The sequence below is a fragment of the Canis aureus genome, chromosome 23 (assembly GCF_053574225.1).
Source record: "Canis aureus isolate CA01 chromosome 23, VMU_Caureus_v.1.0, whole genome shotgun sequence".
Classification (NCBI taxonomy): Eukaryota; Metazoa; Chordata; class Mammalia; order Carnivora; family Canidae; genus Canis; species Canis aureus.
Window position 1 is genome coordinate 24,052,532 of NC_135633.1, and position 24,557 is coordinate 24,077,088.

Below are 24,557 nucleotides of genomic sequence, written 5' to 3' on the forward strand. Positions count from 1 at the left end.
TTCTTGAGAGCCTTTCACTCTTAGCATGCACAGGATATGAGGTTTTTTGTTACCTAACTGAATGCTCCTTCAAAGCAATTTTCAACCATTTGCTTCTGATGTCCGCATTTAAAAGCAAAATGTGTCAAGCACTGTGCCTTCTGTTGCTATTCCCACCTTCCTTTCTGGCCATGTGATGTGGCCAAACAAGGTCCTGATGTCAACCATGCCATCATAAGCTCTGCTGCCTTACCCCTCCCAGGGAGCAAGAAACAATGTTGAAAGAAAGAATGAGTCAAATGTTCTAGGACAGGAGAGCAGAAATGTACTTTATATCCTTTCTTCTACCTTTTTACCTGGAAATATTTAATAACCTTGACAAATTCCATAACTGGGCTTTACTTTGCTAAGGTAAGAAGCTACATTGTAGTCAAATGGAACATGCTTTCTCAGAAATATAAACATTAAGTTATTTGATCCTCTATGAACATTTTGTTATCAAATTTGATTGATTCATTTTCCGGACTTCCAGGATCTTGCTTAAAATGTTTGTTTGATAAACTTTAGATAAGTATTAATATGTCTATCAGTAGTTTTTTGGCTGCATTGAATAATCAGGCCTACATTGTATAGTATAGAGGGCAAAATAAAATATATTAAACCTTTTAATTCTCTATTATGTCTCTAGTCTCTCTCCCATTGCACTGAGCAATCAGAAATAATAATCATCTGCCTGAACATACTATACTATGTTCCCCCCCCTTAATACTAACTCTACTGTGGAGGTACCAGAGAAATAAGAACAGAGTTTTGTGTCTTTTGTAACTATTTCATGTTTATTTTGTTTTCTTTGTTTAATTTAACAGATATGGGCAATATTTTTAGAAGCTCTTCTTTTCATTTGTATAAAACAAAAGAGAATTGAGCTGGACTTTGCTTTCAAAAGCAATTTATAAAACCATATGTAGAACTGCTGGGTGGCTCAGTAGTTGAGTGTCTGCCTTTGGCTCAGGGCATGATCCCAGAATCCGGGATCGAGTCCCACATCGGGATCCTTGCATGGAGCCTGCTTCTCCCTCTGCTTGGATTTCTGCCTCTCTCTCTCCTCTCTTTCTGTGTCTCTCGTGAATAAATAAATGAATAAAATCTTTTAAAAACTTTAAAAATAAAACCATATGTAATGATACCCTTCATCCATCAAATGGTTCATTGAGACTTCTTCTTTTTTTTAGATTTTACTTATTTATTCATGAGAGACACAGAGAGAGACAGAGACATAGGCAGAGGGAGAAGCAGGCTCCCTGTGGGAAGCCTGATATGAGACTCAATCCAGGACCCTGGGATCACTACCTGAGCCAAAGGCAGATGCTCAAACACTGAGCCACCCAAGTGGCCCCTTTGATACTTTTTTAAAGATATGTATATATAGAAAAAATCTGATCAAGAGTAACTATTGATTTCCTTAATGATGAAAACTGTAGTTTTGAGCCTCTATATAGAATACATCATGAAAGTTTTCTTGAATTAATGGCTAAAGCTCAAATATTGACTTCAACATTATTTGGATAGCATTAAGTATCACCAGAGAAAGTTTGTAAATTTTAACTTTATGGGGAAAAAAAGCATTTTAATAATTGTCAATAACATCACTAAAAAGTGATCACTAAATAGTGATTACTATTGAAATGTTAAAAATATGAGTGATGAAAAAAATATGAGTTATGTCCTTTTAATATTGTAAGATATCGCTTACATGAGGTATGTAAAGAGGTCAAAATCATAGAAACAGAAAATAAAATGGTGGTTACTAGGGGCAGTAGGGAAAGGGAAACATGGAGTCATTGTTTAATAAGTATAGAGTTTCATATTTGTAAGATCAAAAGTTTTGGAGATCTGTGTGTATATGAGATTCAGAAAAGAAATTAATATTAAAATAATGACAAGAGAAGTTAAAGTGTTATGTGTGCTCTGAGGAGCTCAGACCCAGATTAGGTATTTAAAATTAGGAAGATCATTGTTAGCTGGTGGGGTGCAGGGAGGACAGAGGAAATTTAACTTGTGAAGTGAAATTAGACTAGGTATTAGAGAAACATTAGGATTTGGATTGCAGAGCTATTAGGAAGAATATTTCAGGTAGAGAGAGCAAATGTGAAAGCACGTAGGTGAGAAAGTTCGAGGCATTTTCAGGAGACAATGCACTATGTCCACACTGCAGGTTACAGGGTGAGGGGAAATTAGTGGTAAAAGTAGAAAATATTGGAAATAGTAATATGAGTGGCCTTATTACTAATTTCACATTTATCTAAGGGGCAGAGGATAAGCAATAAAAAAATTCTGCAGCAGAAAATGACATGATAAGATATATTCTTTTTTAAAGATTTTATTTATTTGTTCACGAGACACAGAGAGAGAGACAGAGACATAAACAAAGGGAGAAGCAGGCTCCCTGCGGGAAGCCTGATGCCAGACTTGCTCCCAGGACCTCAGGATCACAACCTGAGCCAAAGACAGATGCTCAACCACTGAGCCATCCAGGTGTCCCAATAAGATACATTCTTTACAAGAAGAGGGGACAACAGGAAACAGGAGACCAAAGGGAATGCAGCATTAACAGGAGCTGAGACATGAATAATATACATAGTAGGAATGCAGTATAGAGACTCGGAGAACTTAGGAAATGTTCAGTGATTGGTCAGGGAATATACAGATAATTTTGTCATTTGTTCCATGGCCTAATCAAAGAACCTTAACCATCTTTAAGTGTACAGTTGCACACACAAATGTAGAAACATAAGATATTAATATTAATATGGCTCACTGAACTGATCAGGGAGCTTGAGACAGGACCCAGTTATGGAGTTGTGAGTGTTCGAGGTGCTAAGACTCATTTAGTCAATGTCTTCAGCTCCATTCACCATGAGATTAAACTTCAGTTGCAGAGTTAAAGGGCAGCTTCCAGGTCCAACAGAGTGCACCTGCTGGAATTGCAGGAAGGAGTGTGAGGAAGGTAACCTGAGTCCAGGAGAAGTGTAGCTGTGCCCTGGGAATAGAGAGATTAAGGCACCATCTCCTGAAAGGGAGTAGAAGTATAAGGATGAGCTGGGTAAACCCACGAGCTGGGATCTGGTTACCCAGGTCTGCTGCAAGGATTACAGGAACAAAAGCACCCTGAAAGTTCTCTGGGAGGGGAGGAGCAGTGGACAGCATGGCACACAATTAGCTTTTATGGAGATTTGGGCTGATTATGTCCAGGGTGTGAAGGAAAAGCTACAAGCTGGCATGGGGAGTGGGGTACCTGGCAATACCTGATCCATCAGAAAACAGGGCATCTATAAAGAACAAGAAATGGCAGGGAGAATGAGAAAGTACAAAGTACAGAAAAGAAAGAGGGAAGAGGAGAGAGAGAAAGATAGTGAGCCAAAATGACTGGGCCAGAAGGAGGGGGTCCAGTCAAGCTTAGCCATTGTATTTCAGAGAGAGTTGACTTTATAGATAGCTGTGTGCATGTGGCCAGGGATGGAGATGAAACTTTAACAAAAAGGCCATTCTATACTCCTGGTAGTCTTTGAATTGATTCAGCCCTTAGCCTGATGATGTAAAGCAAAATGACTAAGTGATCTCTGCAGAGATGGAACCTGTGACCTCAGAGCCATTAGCACCATGTGGTACTCCACTGGGCTAAGGGCAATTAGTCAAAACAGAAACAGGCAACAAAACCAGAAGGTGTCCCTGTGGACTGAGCCTGGGGCACTCTCTGGGGCTCATTATCTACTCTCTGAAAAAAAGGCTGGGGAGAGGCTGTGGTAATGGTCAAAGAGAAAACAGGCCAGGGTGAGACAGGATATCAGGACCGATCAGGTCTATGAGCTCAGAACTAGTATGGGGTGGAGGGGAACCTGCTTCACAGGCTAACGGGAATAGGATTGGATGCTAAGGATAGAGGGACTCTTCCATTCCTACTGCAGTTCAAAGGTTATTATGGTGCTTCCTCTGGGCAAAGCAATCGACCCTTAACTAACCACAGCATTCTCATTGAGGTTCCCCATGGGGTTCAGCAACAAGAGGCTGGACACCTGTGCTCACCTTTCTTGTATCCCATACCCCACCCACTCCCCCAGATGGGGCACAATAAGGGTTGCATAAAGAATACATCTGAGTCGGTCCACTAGAACACCAAAATGTGTAAGGGTCGCTGTGAGAACCAAGTGTGGTGAGTGAACTGCAAAACGGAGAAGCAGGTGAGGGGAGGACAATAAGACTCAGGGTGAGAGTGATAAAATAAATGTGGAGAGGAAGAAAGTGGAGAAATGAAACAAGAAAGAGAGGGGAGGGAGAAATAGGTGTGGAAGTTTCTGTTTCTGTGCCTGGAAGGACAGAAAGGAGATAGAGCAAAGAATTTGAATATAATCAGAAAGTTACTTCAATTTTTGAAGAGTTGGAAGGCAGATTGGGGCTGGAGTATTGGGACAGAGCAGGTGGAGAGATCAGAAAAGCACGGTGCCCTTTGCAGAAGGCAGGGAGCTATGGGGCTCAGAATCTGGGTGGTGAGACTAATTTTTGTCTAAGCCAGCTGTTTAAAACAGCTCATGTAATTCAACAAACTTATTTCAGGTGTCATGGAAGGATGTTATTATAGGGATGAAAAATGCAAAAGATAGTTCTTGTCTTAAAATAGCTCACAGAGCAGTAGGAAGGCATGGGGAGAGTTCCAGTAGCATACTTGCTTATGCGAGAGGTGTGCAAAGAGTAGTAGGGGAGGGAGTGATTCATTGGGAGGGAGCAATACGATAGAAGGCCTGTGGGAGCTGGGAGCATTTGCGTTCTAGTAAGGAAAGGCATTTCCTGAGATATAAAACTAGAGAGAAGGGAGAGGTAACTGTAAGTACAAAGCCAAAGATTATGACCAGGCATGCAGTATTTGGAATTGGGACTGAATATTTCATATCATACTTTAGAACTAGGAAGTCATGTGGAGCAGACTTTGCTGACCAAATAGATCATGAAGGGATATCTTCAAATTGCATAGTGCAGTTTTAAGTTTCTGGTGGCCAAAACCTCTGAATGATGGAATTTGGAGGAACCTTGAAAATTTAGTTGTGGTATCTTCTATCTTCCACTTATCTTGCCCAACTATAACCTGTCAGGATCCTTTGTCCCACATCTTCAGGGCAAAGCTCTATCTCCCCAGTAAAGACTTAGCATGAGAAGTAATGTGAATATAGGGAGCAGCAGAACTGATCGTTGTCTTACATTCCAATTATCTACTAAGGTTTGAGACTAAGAACATGGGAGGTTATTTTCTAAATTCGGGCCCTATAGCTTACCTAACCATTCTTCTTCCCTAGATTGTTTTGTCACCCCCCCCACACACACACACACATGCTATGCTTGTTTTCATTATGTTCCCAATGTGCATAGGTCTCTTACCATGTCAATATCTCATAATGTACCTGATTTGATCTCCTACTTTGTAAGTGGTTATCCATGGGATATACCACCTGTTTTCAGGGGATTGCTTGGTGCTCAGCATTGAAGATAGCTCTTTCAGTAAAGTCCAGGGTAATGTGGAGACAAAAGGGGCCTCTCAGGATAAGGAGAGGCAATCATTGTCTTTGGAGACAAATCCACTCTCTTAGCCATTTCCTTCTATTCCATTTTATCCCTGATGGGCCACCTCTGAGGGAACTGATGATATAAATACTTACACATTGGCCATCCTAATACTGCAGCATTCATTTGCAACCAAAGACCTGTCTGACATATAGTCTTCAATGCTGGTCTTGTAAATAGTGGGGAGAATTATGGTGAGGGCCCTAATTCCCAGGACTAGGTATAGGACACAAATGTAAAGTGAGCAAATGTGTTCATATTACTCTGCCATCTCTACTTGGCTGCTCAGAGCTCTCCATGGCACCAGCATCAAATCTGCCCCATAACCAAATATCCTTGTTTGATTTGTCTTTCAGATGGAAGGGAACTAATCTGGTAATGAATGAAACTTTTGTTTTATCCCCAGAAACATCATTCGGTATTTATACACATGTTTTGGTGATAATGACCCCAAGTAAATCTGTAGAGAGCAAGATTTCAGTTTGAGAAAAAGGGAGCTTACTTATCTTTATAGCAACATATCAGATATTTGAAGTAAAATAACAATGCCTAATTGAGTGATGTAAAATATGACTCAAGATGTATGTTTACAATCCCCTGCATTTCTGATATATATAGATATATGTATGTGGCTGCATATTGAAAAGATGTTTGTGAACATCTGATGAATATTTGTGTATGTGAAGAGATAAGAGCTACACATTAGCTGCATATGTACATTCTGGAGAATGAATCTTTAAATTTACCTAGCTGTGATTGTGGGAGGAGGCAAAATATTAATTAAGAGCATTTGCTGGGGCACCTGGGTGGCGCAGTCAGTTGAGCATCTGCTTTCTGCTCAATCATGATCCCAGGGTCCTGAATCAAGCCCTGCACTGGGCTCTCTGCTCCCTGGAAATTGGGGGAGCTACTTCTCTCTCTCCCTCTGCCTGCTGTTCTGCCTGCTAGGCTCACTCTCTCTCTCTGTCAAATAAATAAATAAAATCCTTTAAAAAAGAGAACATTTGCCATTCACAATTTGTGGAAATGAGTGCATATAAGATAACATATGTGCACCTACAGGCACTTTTGTTTCCATAAGCCTTTTCATTTATACATGCATTTGTATCAGAAGGTATTCAGAACTGCTTCTAAGGGAATAAGTATTTGCATATTTCTGCACCTCTGAATGTGTTTATAAGTTACATTTTTGTTTGAATATCTGTTAATTTAATACGCATCTGCCTCAAACATATTTCTGTTCATGAATATAAATCTTCTTTACATAAGTGTTTCTGCATATCAAGTTGGGTAAGGGTGTGTTTGTGTGTGTGCACGTGTGTGGGTGCATGCAAATATGTCTGTGTTATGTGTGGGAATGTATTCAACAACAAAATGTGAATATCTTTTTGTGTTGGAATAGTGTAAATGGTAGAAAATTCATGTGCTTCTTGTATGCTAGTTAGGTACATATGAGAATGCTTTCAAAATTCTGGGAATGTGTGGGCCTATGAAATATGAAGATCCCTTGTGAAGCTTTAAATACCCCCACAAAAGCCTTACAGGCTTTTTTCACCAGGCGTCTATCCTAAACCTCTTTCTGCTTTGCCTTCTGTCAAGTCTACCCACCTACCTGACCTGTTTTTAATGAGCAAGGACGTTCTGTGGAATGTGTGAGATACAGCAGAAGCCTCTGTTTTTGGGATTGCAAGCCCAGCCATTCAAAAGAATATCCATCTGTGAAACACCTCTGGCAGAGGCAGACTCTAAGACAGTGGGGAGTAGAAACATGTTGAAAAGTAAGGACTCCACTGAAGAAAGGAATAACATTTTAGAGAAAATTAATGAGGTGTACATGACAGATGGATGAGAAGATTTTGAGAAAAGTGACAGTTAATGGTAAAATAAAACTAGGCAAGCATTTCAGAAAGAGGGATCAAATCCAGGAGAAAATTTAGAGGAGAAAAGAATTGCAAATGTGTAAAATAGTAGTATAAGAGGTTTAAGAAGCACATCTTTGTGAAGTTTAATATAAACCAAGAACTAGATTACAACAATGAATAAAATAAAGAACTATCTCTTGAGGAAGTTAACAGTCCATTGAGGAAGGCACAGAAAGAAATATTAATAATTGAAAATGACAAGAGCCATATCAGAGAGTGCAATACTGTGTGATAGGAGAGGGTAAATAATCTGTCCCAGAGCCTGTTTGAGAAAAGGTGGTCAGCAGTGTTCCAGGAAGAGAGGAACAATATCTGAGTTGGAATTTCATGATATATATGAGAGAGGACGACATCCTACTTATAAAATGTATTTTTGAATGTGTGAAAATTAATGACATATCTGAAGAATCACAGTAGGTCTAGAAGGCTAAAAATGTATGTGTAGACATAGAATAAAAATGAGTTAAGCAGTAAAAAATGTTGTTTGGGGCAAGATGGCAAAGAGGTTCCTATGACAAATAAAGGTATGGCCTTTATTTTAAAGCTGTGTAATATCAGATAGTAAGGAAAGATGCCACAGCTATGTTATCAGAATGCATTTTAGAAATAACTCTGTGACATCTATATTGGAGGAAAGTCTAGAAGGCTGAAAAACTGGCAACAAGGAAAACAATTGGGATAATACAAACAAAAGCCTCTGCAAAACCCAAAACACTGTTGATGAGTGGAAGTGGATAGAGAAGTAAAGTTTGAGATGAGACGGTGGAGTTTACCAAGTTATTTATAGTTACTCATTTGATATAAGAATATATCTTTCCAAGAAAAATAAAGTGTTGAGGTTAAGGCCAGTCATCTTTGAATCCTAAACTCAATTCAGTAGTAGTCCCTTTGCCCCAGACATTATTACTTTAATCAAATCAAGTAATGCATTTCTATCTAGGACTTCTAGGCACTTATGCACAAATGTAGCTATCTGGGGATAGATTAGGAGGCTTTTAAAACATATATGATACCATAATGGATATTATGCATATTTTTAAACTCAAGAATATATTTTCATTCTTAACTGTTGAGACTACTATGCACCATGACCATTTCTCTGATTAGTTATCAGAATTAGTATAAGAATTATGAAGAACTCTACTTTTTCCTCTTAAAAACAAAAATATTTTGTCACTTCATGCATATGGGTCTTTCTCAAGAGCTAGAATTGCCAAATTAAGTAAATTTCTTATTTTAATGAAATGTACAAAAAATGGTCCCAAAAGACCTACAAAATTTTATAATGTCAATAGACTTGATTAAGGGCAGTCTTTTAATATCTTTTCCAGCATATAATCTTATCAAATGTTATCATTTATCTCACATGACAGGTAAAAATAATGTTTTATAATTTTTAAAATATGTAAATTTTAAATATGGACATATTTTAAATATGTTCTCTTAGTAACCACTGAGATTGCTTTTATTATACATTTGTTTAGCATTTATATATACCCTTATATAAAATCACATCTCATATTTTGCTAGATTTTGCATTAGATTGCCCAACTCTGTCTTATTTATTTGTAGTTCCTTAAATATTTCAAATTTAAACCTTTTTCAGTAATGTAAGTTGCAAATGTTCCATTCTGGATCACTCTGTCCGATTCTTTCCCTTATCTTTCAAACCCTATATAGTACTATTGTTATAAGATTTTGTTGTTGTTGTGATTTTTGTATTGTTGTAAGAACACTTAACATGAGCTCTAACCTCTGAACAAAATTTTAAGTTGTTAACTATAGACACAACGTTGTACAGAAGAGCTCTAGAACTTATTCATTTTACATAACTGAAACTTTATACCATTGAATAGTAATTCCTTGTCTCCACCCACCTCAGATCCTGGAAGCCACCATTCTCTTCTCTGTTTCTTTAAGTTTGACTATTTATATATCTCATACAAGTGGAAATCAAGCAGTATTTGTCCTTCTGTAACAACAAAGTTTATTTCACTTAGCATAATGTCCTCTAGATCCACCCACATTGCAGCATATGGCAGAATTTCCTGCATTTTTATGGCTGAATAACATTCTATTGTATGTATACACCCTATTTTCTTTATCTATTCATCTGTTCATGGACATTTAGATTATTTCCATATCTTAGCTATTGTGAAGAATGCTACAGTAAATATAGGAGTGCAGATACCCTTCAAGATCCTGATTTCAATTCTTTTGGATATACACCCAGAAGCAGGATGGCTAGATCATATGATAAAGCTATTTTTATTTTTATTTTTTGAGGAAGCACCATACTGTTTTCCATGGTGGCTGCATCATTTTACATAACTAGGCATACCAAGTTATAAGGGTTCCAATTATTCCATCATCGCCAACTCTTATTATTTGTTTTTCTAATAGCCATTTTAACCAACAGGTGTGAGGTGATACCTAATTATGGTTTTGATTTGCATTTCCCTGATTGTTAATGATGTTGGGCATCTTTCCATATACTTGTATGTATTCTTTAGAAAAACGTCTATTTAGTTCCTTTGCCTTTTTAAAACTGAGTTGTTTTTGTTATTGAGTTGTAAGAGTGTCTTATATATTTTGGATGTTAAACCCTTATCAGGGGGCCCCTGGGTGGCTCAGTGGTTGAGCATCAGCCTTTGGCTCAGGTAGTGGTCTCAGGGTCCTGGGATCAAGTCTTACATCGGGCTCCCTGTAGGGAACCTGCTTCTCCCTCTGCCTATGTCTCTACATCTCTGTGTCTCTCATGAATAAATAAATAAAATCTTAAAAAAAAACCCTTATCAGATATAATGTGCAAATATTTTTTCCTATTCTGTAGGTTGGCTTCTCACTCTGTTGACTATCTCCTCTACTGTGCAGAAGTTTTTAAGTTTAATGTAGTCTAATTTGTCTAATTTTGCTTCTATTATCCATGTTTTTGATGTCATGTATAAGAAATTACTGCTAATTCCAATGTCACAAAACTTTTCTCTTATATTTTTTTCCTACAGTTCCGGGTCTTATGTTTATATCTTTAACCCATTTTTAATTTATTTTTATGTGTGGTATAAGATACTAGTATAATTTAATTATTTTGCATATGGATATCAGTTTTCCCAACACCAATTTTTAAGGAAATTTTCCTTTCTTCATTGCATATTCTTGGCATCCTTGTTGAAAATCAGTAGATTATATTTATATGCATAAGTTTATTTCCAGGCTCTCTATTCTATGCCATACGTCTGTATGTTTGTCTTTACGCCCTGTCTTACTTAGTATGTTTGGCAGTTGGGTAGTGTAACTTTCCCAACTTTGTTTTTTCTCTTTCAAAATCATTTTGGCTCTTCTAGTTCCAAAAAATTTCCATATAAACTTTAGGATAAGCTTATCAGTTTCCACAGAAAAGGCTGCTGGCCCTTCATTAGGGATATTATTGAAACTACAGGTAATTTGGAGGAATATTTATAAATATTCCACATAAATATTCCTTATTTATAAATATTTTAACTGTATTAAGTCTTCCAGTCTATAAGTATGGAATATCTTTCCATTTATTTTGAGCTTCTTTAATTTGTCTCAGCATTATTTCATATTTTCTAGTATATAATAATATATTTTTTGGTTAAATTTATTCCTATTTAAAAATTTTTGATGCTATTGTGAATAAAATTAGTTTATTTTTAAAAAGATTTTATTTATCTATTCATGAGAGACACAGTGAGAGAGAGGGGCAGAGACACAGACAGAGGGAGAAGCAGGCTCCATGCAGGGAGCCTGATGTGGGACTCGATCCGGGACTCTAGGACCACACCCTGGACCGAAGGCAGGCGCCAAACCGCTGACTCACCCAGGGATCCTAAAATTAATTTCTTAATTTTATTCTCAGATTGCTCATTGCTATTTATAAACATACAATTGATATTTGTATCTTGACTTTGTATCCAGTGCCCTTGTTAAACTCATTGATTAGTTTTTGTAGTTTTTCTACTACTAAATTTTCTACTACTTAGTAGAATTTTTACATAGGTTCATGCCATCTGTGAGTACAGATCATTTTATAACTTCCTTACTAAAGTAGATATTTTAATTCGTTTTCTTTCATGCATTACCTAGAATCTTCAGTACAAAATAGAAGTGGTAAAAGCAAATAACTTCCTCATTGTAAATCTTACAGTCAAGTATGATGTTAGCTGTAGGTTTATTCACGGATGCCCTTTACCAGATTGAGGAATTCCTTTCGATTTCTATTTTGTGAAGAATTTTTATCATGAATGACTATAGGATTTTGATGAATTCCTTTTCTGGGTCTATTGAGATGACTGTGATGTTTTTGGTCTTTATTCTATTAATATGACATGTTATTGTAACTGATTTTTTTTTATTTTTTTAAAGATTTTATCTATTTATTCATGAGAGACACAGAGAGAGAGGCAGAGACACAGGCAGAGGGAGAAGCAGGCTCCATGCAGGGAGCCTGACATGGGACTCAATCCCGGGTCCCCAGAATCAGGCCCTGGGCTGAGGGCAGTGCTAAACCGCTGAGCCACCCGGGCTGCCCCTGTAACTGATTTTAAAATGTAAAACCAACCTTGCCTTTATGGGATAAGCTGCACTTATATAATTCTTTTTACATGTTGCTAAATTTGATTTGCTATTACGTTAATATTTTTATATCTATTTACTTAGAGGTATGTTTATAGTTCTCCATGATATCTTTGTCTAACTTTAGACTCAAGGTCACACTGTACTCCTAGCATGAGTTGAATATATATATGTATATGTATATGTATATGTATATGTATATGTATATGTATATATACACACACATATATATACATTTATATAAATGTGTTTACATTTATATGTGTGTGATATATATATATTGATATATATATATATCAATTGATATATATATCAATTATATATAATATATATATATATGTATAATTTCCCTACCACTCTTAACTAAGGAAACTGGAAGAGGTTTTAAGATGCATTTGTGAAGATCTGTTCTGGATTATTTGAATTTTAAATAAAAGTGGCAAGGCTGCCTGAGTGGCCAGTTGGTTAAGCGTCTGCCTTAGGCTCAGGTCATGATCTTAGGGTCTTGGGATGGAGCCCTGCATTGGGATCCCTGCTCAGCAGGGAGTCTACTTCTCCCTCTCCCTCTTTCCTTTCCCTTGCTCATTCTCTCTCTCTCACTCTCACTCTCGCTCTTGCTCTTGCACTCTCTCTCAAATAAGTAAATAAAATCTTTAAAAAATAAGAAATAAAATAAATGGGACATAAGAGAAGAGTAGAGACTGCAAGGGTGAGATGAATATAGAATGATCTAAGGGATATGTTTGTGATTCATCAATTTACAAAGTTTAAGTCATGAGAATAGGTAAGACCACTAAAGCAAAAGAATATACCCAAATAAAGATCCCTCAAAATTGCCAAGATATACTTTTGATGGGACATAGCAAGGTGAATTTAGCATTTAACTTCTGAGAGGTAGAATTAGAAAAGGAGAAAATGGATTTATAAACAGCCAAAGCTCATTGAGAAATATATCAGTATAGGAAAATGAGTGCTCTTTGATTTAGTACGACAGGGTAATTGATATTCTCTTTAAAGAGAGCACTTAAAGCACACTGAAATGTGAGTGTGTTAAAGCAGCACTGAAGTCAGAATGTCTGGGGTTGTTGAAGGGGAGTACAGAAAAGATGTTTATAGGAGTATAGACCCTCTCACATGTGTTTGCCATTGATGGCAGGACATAAGTTAGGATAAAGTTACAAGAAAAGGCAGGGTTAAAGGAAAGTGGGGAAACAAGGGAGAGAAACAGATTTAAAGACAACTTTAGAAAAATTGTCAAGACAAGAGATGACTATGGCATAGCTACTAGAACATATGTGCATGCAGGGAGAGAATGTGTGTGCTGGGGGCTGGGGAAGGAGGAGGCAGGCTGTTTTAGATGGCATCATGCAAATGTGTCAGAATACCAAATAATCTTTCCCATCAGTTTTCAGGTTCCAGAGTTCAAAGTGGGATCCTGAACTATGTCAACATTCAACCAGGCAGTCCACAATAACACTTCAATGGCCCCCACCTTCCTGTTGGTGGGCATGCCAGGTCTGTCAGCTGTACCCTCCTGGTGGACAATACCACTCATCACCATCTACCTTCTCTCTGCCCTGGGCAATGGTACTATCCTCTGGATCATTGCCCTGGATCCCACCCTGCACCGCCCAATGTACTTCTTCCTCTTCCTGCTGAGTGTGTCTGATGTTGGCTTGGCCACAGCCCTGATGCCCACCCTGCTGGGTCTTGCCCTTGCTGGCGTCCATGCTGTCCCTGCCTCAGCTTGCCTCCTACAGATGTTCTTTGTCCATGTCTTTTCTGTCATGGAGTCCTCTGTTTTGCTTGCCATGGCCTTAGATCGAGCACTAGCCATCTGCCGCCCTCTCCACTACCCAACACTTCTCACCAATGATGTCATTAGCAAGATTGGCCTGGCTATAGCCTTCCGATGCTTGGGTCTCCACCTGCCCCTGCCATTCCTCCTGGCTCACATGCCCTACTGCCACCCACAGGTTCTGACCCATTCTTACTGCTTGCACCCAGATATAGCCCATTTGGCCTGTCCAGGAGCTTGGGGTGCATTCTATAGCCTCTTTGTGGTTCTGTCAGCCATGGGATTAGACCCCCTGCTTATTTTCTTCTCCTATGGCCTAATTGGCAGGGTGTTGCAAGGTTTGGGATCCAGTGAGGATCGCTGGAAGGCTGGTCAAACCTGTGCTGCCCATCTCTCTGCTGTGCTCCTCTTTTACATGCCCATGATCTTTCTGGCTCTCATTGACCGTCTCAGGGTGCCAATACCTCAGCCTGCCCATACTCTTCTCTCCTATATCCACTTCCTGCTTCCTCCATTGATAAACCCCATTCTCTATAGTGTCAAGATGAAGGAGATTAGAGAGAGAATACTCAAGAGGTTACAGCCCAGGAAGGTGGGTTGTGTTCAATGAAAAGGATGCCCCTCCACATTTGGTGGCTCAAGGCTACATGATACAAAGGTTTCCATAATAAGAACTCAGTTTGCCAAGTTAATCATGCATGAAATGGTCACTCAGGGACACATAAACACATATACATGGATGACATCTGCCTGTCCTTACAAGTGTGCATGTGTATATTAAGGAAAGCTGACAAGCTCCAGAGAATGGCAGTGGTCTACCCATTGTTATACTACAGATCCATGGCATAGAGAGGCCAGGATCTAGGTCTTGTCACAATCACCAAATGTGTGTCTGTTGTTGTTTTGTTTTTATTAGTCTCCTCACCACATCTATACCCCAATAATTGAGGAAACTGGAAGAGTTAAACAGCTACACAGCAGAGAAATGAAACGACAGAAACATATGATGACACTCTATGTGTATGTGTGTGTGTACATTGCTTTACAGACCTTTTCATAGATTTTGATATATACCTGTCATGTATATAATCACATATCATTGATCTATTAGTATAGCCTCATACTCTGACTTAGTTAAACTTGTATAAGGTGATCCTCCTCTCATAAAACAAACAAAAGTTTTGGAATCATAAGAAATATTATTTTTGTAGATCAAATGTGAGAGAATCAATGTTTATGATGATAAGCTTCACATCCAAGGATATATGATAGATTTTTCACTTATTAACACCTTTTAAAATTTTTTCAACAAAATTATTTGCATTAAATATTTTATAGTTTTAAAATGTATGATTTTGTTGCTCTTATAAATAAAATATTTCCCTATTTCTATTTCCATGTACATAATGCTATACTGAGAAAAAAATCTTTATCTTGCATTAATATATATTTTACCAAGTTATCATATGAATTACAGTAGATTTTTATTTTTGGATTTTATTTGTATTTAGCATATGTAAGTAAAAATAGGTGATTGGTAACTTTTCCCTACTATTCATACAATTTATTTCATTTTACTTATGTAATTTATTGGACTATGAAATATTAAGAATGAAAGTGAACATTCAAATCTTATGTTTTATTTTAACAGAAGTGACATTAATGTTTCACCTATTAGAACAGTGGTTGGCTGCTAGATCTTTGAGTAAACTTTCAATATTTAAATAATATATATATGTATTCCAATTTTATTGATTTTAATAAGCTTATTCAATGAATCCTATTAAGTGCTTTTTCAGCACCCATTAATATAATTGTCTGCTTTACAAAAAAAGATTTATTTATTTATTTGGGAGAAAGAGAGCACAAACATGAGAGGGGAGAGAGGCAGAGGGAGAGGCAGAGAGACCACCCCACACACACTCACCACTGAGCATGGAGCCCAACCCAGAGCTTGATTCAAGGATCCTGAGATCATGACTTAAGCAAAAACCAAGAGCTAGCAGCTTAAAAGATTAAGCGACCCACGCACCCCTATAATTGTCTGCTTTAATGTGTTATTCAATTTCTGATATTGAAACATCTTTATTCTCTTGTGATTATAGAAGAAGACATTTTAAGTGAAAAGTAGCAAATTGAATCCACCTAGTTCCAAAACAAGAGCATACAATATGTCACGATATACTCTAGGAAGGCAGGAACAGTTAGTTATATTCTCATCTCATACCAAGCTTCTCTCTAAGGCATATTATACATTCTCTTATTAAATTAGATACTTAGTCTCTCCATTTCACAAATGAGAGTACTGAAATAGAGAATTTAAGAATTCCTAAAATATATAAAATTAGTTGCAAAGGCAGCATTTAATTCAAATTTGCTTAATCCAAAGCCCCTGCTACAAAATACTTCTTTAAAATTATTGAATGGAGAGACATCCTGGTCTGTCTTGAGGCACCAGGAATGAGTTTCTGAGAAACCCTGCTTCTCCCAAAGTTTACCCTTTCTTTCTCCTTAGGACACCCACCTCCAGCTTCTCTTTTATTTACTGAGAGTGGAGTGATGTACACAAAGAAGGACAAACATTATATGGTCTCATTCATTTGGGGAATATAAATAATAGTGAAAGGGAATAGAAGGGAAGGGAAAAGAAAAGGGTAGGAAATATCAGAAAGGGAGACAGAACATGAAGACCCCTAACTCTGGGAAACGAACTAGGGGTGGTGGAAGGGGAGGAGGGTGGGGGGTGGGAGTGAATGTGTGACGGGCACTGAGGGGGGCACTTGACAGGATGAGCACTGGGTGTTATTCTGTATGATGGCAAATTGAACACCAATAAAAAATAAATTTATTATTAAAAAAAATAGTTGGAAGTCACATAGGCCTAGTTTTGAATTCTTGCTGTACTACTTCCTGAGAAATTTGTCAACAGTTTTTCTTATGTTTACAAAAAAGGTATAATAAAGTTTGCATGAAAATCAAGGCCCTTCTAAAAAAAAGATTTTATTTATTTGAGAGATAGAGAGCACAAGCAGGGGAAGGGGGAAGTGGTAGGGAGAGAAGAATACTCCACACTGAGCAGGGAGCTCCACATGGGGCTGATCCCAGGACTCCAAGATTATGACCTTAGCTGAAGGCAGACACTTAACTGACTGAGCCACCCAGGCTCCCTGAAATTAAGTCCCTTTATCAAGGTGTCTGAACATAAGAGATAGTCAATAAATGATAGTTATTTTGGAATTAATGAAGTTAAAAATCACTATATTTAAACCTTGTATGCATATTCAATGAAAATAAATAACTTTACAGTTGGAAGATTCTTTCAGCTCATACCACCTCAATTTATTGATTCCAAGTTCAACCGAATTTGGGATTGACTGAAATTACTTTTGCATGGACCTTTGTAAATCAGCAGGAGACAGATTAAACCCAAAACCACCTGTGACTTCATGTGTTTACTAGTACAAGGCAACTTGGAACTCTCTCTTTCACACTCTCTCTGGCCATAGTTACATCCACTCAATCATGTCAGTCTTCAAGTGTCCCATAGTCGATATTATCGCTTTTGGTCAATCAGTGCACATGGATCTCTCTGCAATTACATGACAGATTTGAGGGAAAATATTCACACAAGGGGGTTGAGGGATTAGCAGGAATGTTTATAATTGTAAACAAAATATAACAGTGCTACATGGGATTGGCAGAAACCAAAAACCAGGAAAAGCATCGCAAAATTCAGGTCTCTGGGTTGGTCCTACTGCTAAACAGACCTGTAGCCAGAATGTGTGTGTGTGTGTGTGTGTGTGTGTGTGAGAAAGAGACAGAATGAGAAAACAAGTAAGAATTCATAAGAGGGATCACTGGGTGTTATGCTATATGTTGGCAAATCAAACTCCAATAAAAAAATACAAAAAAAGGAATTCATAACAGGGATCATAAGTTCAAATATGTAGAAGAACAAAGTAATAATAGCAATAAGTGGAGCAAACCCATCCTCAAACTGTGATAATGTGGACTTCTAAGTGGGTTCTTAATGGGTGTTTCCACATGGAAATGTAGACCTCATGTACCATATCTTCCTACATTTAAGATAACTTATAAATATCTATTTTTATATGAATTCAACTAAATGCTATCTTGTCTAAATAAATTTGTCTGAAGACCATATTTGGATTTTATGGCTTTGAAGAAGATTAACATATTAGCCCATGCAATGCAGAAAGAAGGAATAATTTTTTTATTTTTTGGAATTATTTTTTAATATCAAAGTACCTATGAAATCTATCATAATATACAACACATATAAAATAATTTTCTCAAGACCACATAGACAGGAAATGGAAGAGGTGAAATTAGAGGACTCGTTTCCTGGCTGAGTCTTGAGCCTTCCTATACCTCTGACCACCTCCCTGGTAGGAGTAAGTTATCACAATAGAAAGAGGACATGTCATCCCTGATAGGGCCTTTTAACTCTTTCTTCTATTTGTTGGCTTCTAAATCCCCACTGTGGAGCTACATTATACCTTCTTGATTAGCAGAAATCCTGGATCTTAATCCCCTAAATAAAGATGGCATAGTTCTCATAGCTCCTAAAGCTTCTTTGTTGACACTTTCGCATTAGGATATCCTTGAAACACTCTAATCTGTCTCCATTTACAAGACCAGGAAGTGACAGGTGGGTCCCAGGAGCCTCAGATAAGAAAGTCATTTGGATGTCTGGCCACAGTGGTGCAGATTCTGTGTTGTGGCCTGACAGTTACTGGTACTTAATGGTATTATGGGCTGCCCTAAATTCTCTGTCTCTTACAAAGGGTGCTTATATTCCCTGTCTAAATTAGCTTCCTGGTAAGAGGTGCAGACAATGCAGAGGTGAGTTGAGTCTAGATGATGACCACCTGATTCACCCCTGAATCACCACCCCAGCAAAACTTTGGACTATTCTTTTACTTCAAATTGATATGCATCTACTAAGCACATACTCTGAACAAGGTATTTATTGTGAGGAGACTTTTAAAGTCAAATAACTCACAACTCTTTCCTGGTGGAAATTCATAATGTAGTCAGTGAGAGAGACATGTGTGTGATATGAAAGATGCCTCTGAGTCTCTATCCATTGTACCCCAAGGACTCAGCCCCTTGCCTTTACTAGAAATGTTGCCAAATGCCAATGCCCAGTTGTAATTTCTTCCTACAATTTTCCCTCCATTTGGCTTCAGCAGAAGACACACTCTCTAGGTTCTCCTTTCACATTACCCCCCACAAGTTTTTTTTTTTCCCCCAAGCATTAGTGTACATACCAATCATCTAAGATCTTGGTAAAATACAGATTCTGACTTAGTAGGCCTGCATCAGGGCATGATATTCTGCAATTCTAGTTACTTTCCAGGTGATGCTGCTCCTGCTGAGCAGTGTACCACTCTTTGAGTAGCAAGGAAGATATATAAATCAACTTAGACATATTATTAAGGGCTTAATGTAAATCACAAATAAGAATCAAGTAAGGCAAGCAAATATAACTATTCTAAATGGCTCCAGAAACTTGCAGAGCTCTACCAGTCACAGTTTAGGGCCATTCATCATAGTTTTTTTCCTTAGAAGTTTCTCTGGATTCTTGCTCATCATTCATACCTAAAGATAGGTACCATAAATCCCTCCCCAACAATAACAAAAAGATTCCTACCTAGTCTCTGAAATACAGGCTTCCTCTTCCTTAAAAGCAGATATGCTGTGGTATGTTGGATAGCTTTTAGGGATTAATTTATTGATTGACTAATTAGTGTAACTTAAGGACTATGAGGTAAAAGAAAATATTTTCTCTTTGAAAGAAATATTGTCCTGATCCTAAGACACTTTATTGTAGAAAAAATGGAACTTCCACCTCTGCCCCATCATTTAGACTTTAGACTCAGTTTTTCCAGGACTTTTACTCTAATCTGCCGAGTTTTTACACAATACACAATAGGGTTCATCAAAGGTGGTACCAACAAAAATGCATCAGCTATCAGAATCATAGCCAGAGGGGATTTATGCTTGGCAAAGCGATGCATGGTAGCCAAGGTGATGATGGGCACATAGAAGATGAGCACAGCACAGATGTGGGACACACAGGTATTAAGGGCTTTCAGTCGCTCCCCATGGGAAGCAATACCCAATACAGTCTTCAGGATGAACACATAGGAAACTGCAATGAACACACTGTCTGACATCATGCAGAGTGCAACAAACAGACCATAGTAAAAGTTAACCCTATTGTCAGAGCAGGCCAGTTTCATCACATCCTGGTGGAGGCAGTAGGAGTGTGAAAGCAGGCGTTTATTACAGTATTGGAGTCTCTTTAAAGTGAAAGGAAGAGGAAGAACTAGTAGAATGCTTTTAATAGCAAATGTCAGTCCAATATGCAAAACTCTGGAGCTGGTAAGAATAGAGCTATACCTCAGGGGGTTGCGAATGGCTAGAAAGCGATCAAAGGACATGATTAGAAGCACTGAGGATTCCATGTCTGTGAATCCATGGATGAAAAATTCCTGGGCAATACATGCATCAGCAGAAATCTCCATGGCATTGAACAAGAAGATCCTCATCATGGAGGGAAGAGAAGAGAAAGACAAGCCCAGGTCAGATAGGGCCAGCATAGAGAGGAAATAGTACATAGGCTCATGCAGAGAAGGCTCTGTCCTGATAACAAATAGGATGGTGCAGTTGCCCAGGATGGCCAGGAGGTACATGAAGCAGATGGGGATGGAGATCCAAATGTGCACATGCTCAAGCCCTGGGATTCCAATCAACAGGAAGGTGGAGATTTCAACTTCTGAGGTATTGAGAGCAAACATCACAAATAGGTCTCTCATTTATATGCTCCTAGCAGATAAATAACATCAATAATAATTAGAAATTCTTTTAGTTGTATTTACTGAACACAAGTTCAGTTGTCAGTTAAATTAAATATTGCTCATCCTTAGTTATCAAGCAATAATGTAATATAACTTTTTCTATATAAAGAAAAATACAGAGTAGATTTAAACAGGTTCTTCATGACACTCATTTGAGACCTTTATACTCTTCAAGTCTATCTTCATTCCATGATATACTTTTAAGCAATAGCTTAGAAGCAACAAGGTATTTTAATAAGCTTTTTTATTAAGACTACACTTCTTGAGATTTATGCATCAAGTAAACTAAGTTGGAATACATTGCAACCTGGAAAAACTATAACATCCTGAAAGTGGTCATTGTTCATATACTTGTACAAATCACAGATTCTGCAGTAGTAGGAGTTAAAGGAAGCCTCTTATATTATTGTTCATGGTACATGTGTGTGAAAATATAAAATTGATCTACCACAGAGTTTTGCAAACAAAAATGCAGAACTAAATTCAACACATGCTTTGTTTAACCTGTGAGAGTTTAAAAAATATACTTAAAGAGTATTTTTAAAAAGAAGAATAAGTATATATGACAGACAAATATGTGGCCTGAAAAGACTATAATATTGACTTTCTGGCCATTTATAGAAAAAGTTTCTTGACCCCTGTACTAAAAAATTATGCATACAAGCACATGCACACAGACACTAACAATCACAGTATAATGAGTATGGTGGGAATGAAGTATGGGTCAAAGGGAACTTGAAATTTAAGAGTAATCTTTCTTCACTTAAAAAGAAGTCAATAACATATGAAGCAAATACACAAATGTTTTAAATTTTCCCAAAAGAATTGCAAAACACAGGGCAATGCTCTGAACTTTTCTATATTCTTGTAATTCTTCCCCCTCCAAATTGTCTTATACAACACCATTCCCTGAACCATAAACCTCCAAGTGATCTCCAGGACCAAGCATTATTCATCAGCACATTAACTGTAGCCTGAGGCTGTCTGAGTGAGCACATCACCTCAGAGAGCAGAGGAAGGACTACTCTGATGCCAGTTATCATCCTCTAGGTGGTGAGTTGCCAGCTAGTAGACCATAATAAGTGGTGAGAAGGGAATGGCCAGGCTTAAGCATGGGTCCTTTTGTGGGGAGTTAAGGAATATTTCTTGGCAAGGGTGGAGAAAGAGGAAGTTGCATCCAGATGGAAGAAATTACAGGGTGAAGGGTAGAGATATAAAGCAATGAAGAAGGGGAGAACAGTTATTAGCTCTTCTCTCTGCTGTCAAAATTTTGAAAGACCTTTGCCTCCATTTGACTCAAGATAGGGTCTCTGACAGTTTGTGGTATGTAGGATGTGTCATATGGAGAAGTGATAAGGCTAGATGAGGAGAACATAATTTCAGTACTGAGCATCCATTTTTGTCTCAGCCTTTGATATGTGGTGAGTGTTTCCTTACATGAAGCACACACCACAGTTGCCCTTTGTAGGTGCTTGAAATACTCACATTGTTTCCATGCAATTGCTACTGGCCCAGCTCAGAATGGCATAGTTCTTGCCCTTATTTTCCTGTTCTTGGATTCCTTTGCTATTGCTCCTGGGTGTTTAATGTCTACCCTTTAGGTTGGTGACCAATTCAGGTTCTTATCTCTGGTATTTGAGCTTGATTCTTCTCATGTTCTTGGGACCAGCATCATTCATACTTTGGGTGACTCTCCTTTTAACAGCTCTAAGCCAGAAAAACTCCAATAGTGCAGCTGACACTCTGTCTTGTCGGTGCAGTGAGATTCAGATGGAGAAAAGTGATACACATTTTTTATCCATTCTTGCTCAAAAGTCTCCTCAAAATGGTCATTTTTAAGATTCCACATCTGAGGGCTTTCTTGACAAGCTATCAACCTAATTTAGGTACTAAAAAAATGGTACTAAAAAGATAACATTTTCTTTTCAACTGTGTTCATCATGCAAAGATAGACCACATCCCACATATGTACCCTAACCTTTTCAGCTCTCAATGCTGTTCCAAATGCAGTTTGATCCTTCAGGCTTGACAACCTGTGAAGAATTTTTACATCCAGCCTTTTCAAAGGCATAAAGTTGATCTCTATAAATTACAGAGTTTTCACTGGGAAACATAAAATAATCTTAGGGAAATTCAACTTAAGTCTCTAGGACACCTACCAGGCCCCTGGGTTCCTTATATCAGAGCAAGGGTGAAAAGTTTCAAACTCTTCAGGTTCCGTAACTTCTCTGCCCCAGCACCATGTTGGGAATCCATATTCTTATATATACCCTCATACTCTTTCCTACCATACGCATATCCTCCTGAGAATTAACAGGCACCTAATCCCCTGAGAACAATGACTCTCTAGATTCAACATGGTTTGTCAATAACAGGTTCCCCTAAGAAATGCAGAAAGCAGTCTCTGACTCACAGTCATAGATTTAATGAACTCTTGAGGTAATGTTCTTACATCAGATGCAGGCTTTTAGGAGAGCCTGTCTCAGACATTGGTAAGGTGGTCTATATCAAGGTATGGCTCCAAGAATAAGTGTATGCCTTAGTAGACTCAATCTGATACTATCACAGACCTTATGTGGAATTCTTCCCACAGGTATGTTCTGTTTGTTCATCACAATGTCTACTTTTACTGTAAATGTGAGTGGATTTAGATAGGTCACAAGCTTCCCTATTTATCATTGACTCATAATTTCAGTATTCTCTTATATCAAGTCTCTTCACATTTATTGGCCATTGAAGGCATTTAATCTCATAAAAAATAAATAAAAGCCCAGAATCACAAGCATCCTAATACCTTAGACCCTCGTTATCAGAAGTATAAATTTTTATTCAGCTCTCAACTTTGAAAATTTCAAATAAATAAAAAGTATAATTCTGGTGGCATATATAGGAGGACATATTATTTTCAGACAGAATAGAAAATACTATCTAGTTAAACACCTTCAGCCTGAAACAGCATAACAACAGGTAAATGAATTGATTTACATAAGCCTATAATAATCAATTGGTCTTCAGATTAATATAAAAGTGGATGTGCTAGAGGTGAGAGCTATAGTCATCAGCATGGGCAGGCAGAAAATTGTAGAAAAGAGCCTTATAAAGTATTTATTATAATTTTCCACATTCCAATATACATATATTACAGTCAGAGTATTAGATAAAGTAATACAAATTCTTAACCTTGATGTGCTTAATTCAGCTTCTATCTGGGATCATAATGGGATTATGGCTTCTCAGGTATTTCCTTGGTATTCATACATGTGAAGAAGTATAGGGGAATTAACAACTCACAGGATAAACATCGACTAATGGTAAATGAGATCCAATTGATAAATGTTTCCTTCCTTATTTTCCTGGATGGACTATCATGAGATGTATTTGATAAAGCTTCAGAGTTGGGTTTGCAGGAATGGTCAATAGTCACCCTAATAGTGACTGGCTCATTATTGATTTACCATCTGTTAGCTCCAAATTCCTTTTTGCCTGTTCTATGATGATGGTGTTAGACTCTGTAAATATTTCTCTTTTTCCAGCTGGCACAATATTAAGACTTGTCAGTGGAGGTGGTAGAGGAACACTGGAGGGAGAGGCAGTTTTCTCTTCCTGGTTTCTGTGTGGCTTGTTGGCGGTACTCCCACAGAATGTGCTGTTTTTCCATTGCTTGGCACTGTGTGATTTCTTCAGTACTCGGTTCCAGCAGTGCATAGCTGCTCCCAGTATTAGTCACTGAGCTGGTTCTCCAATTCCTCACTGGGACAACAAAGA

At 37.8% G+C, this 24,557-nt stretch overlaps 3 protein-coding genes across 3 annotated transcripts in view; 1 reads left to right on the plus strand and 2 right to left on the minus strand.

The window, feature by feature from the left end:
• Positions 1-24,557, minus strand: part of LOC144294805 (olfactory receptor 51H1-like) — an 85,478-nt gene that overhangs the window by 41,067 nt on the left and 19,854 nt on the right. The gene's annotated exons all lie outside the window — the stretch shown is intronic.
• Positions 13,571-14,515, plus strand: OR51S1 (olfactory receptor family 51 subfamily S member 1). The gene has a single exon (XM_077867846.1). It carries the CDS (start codon positions 13,589-13,591, stop codon positions 14,513-14,515), a length of 927 nt encoding a protein of 308 aa, XP_077723972.1. The 5' UTR covers positions 13,571-13,588.
• Positions 19,791-20,732, minus strand: LOC144295446 (olfactory receptor 51A7-like). Its single transcript, XM_077867847.1, has one exon. The coding sequence runs from the start codon at positions 20,730-20,732 to the stop codon at positions 19,791-19,793; it is 942 nt and encodes a 313-aa protein (XP_077723973.1).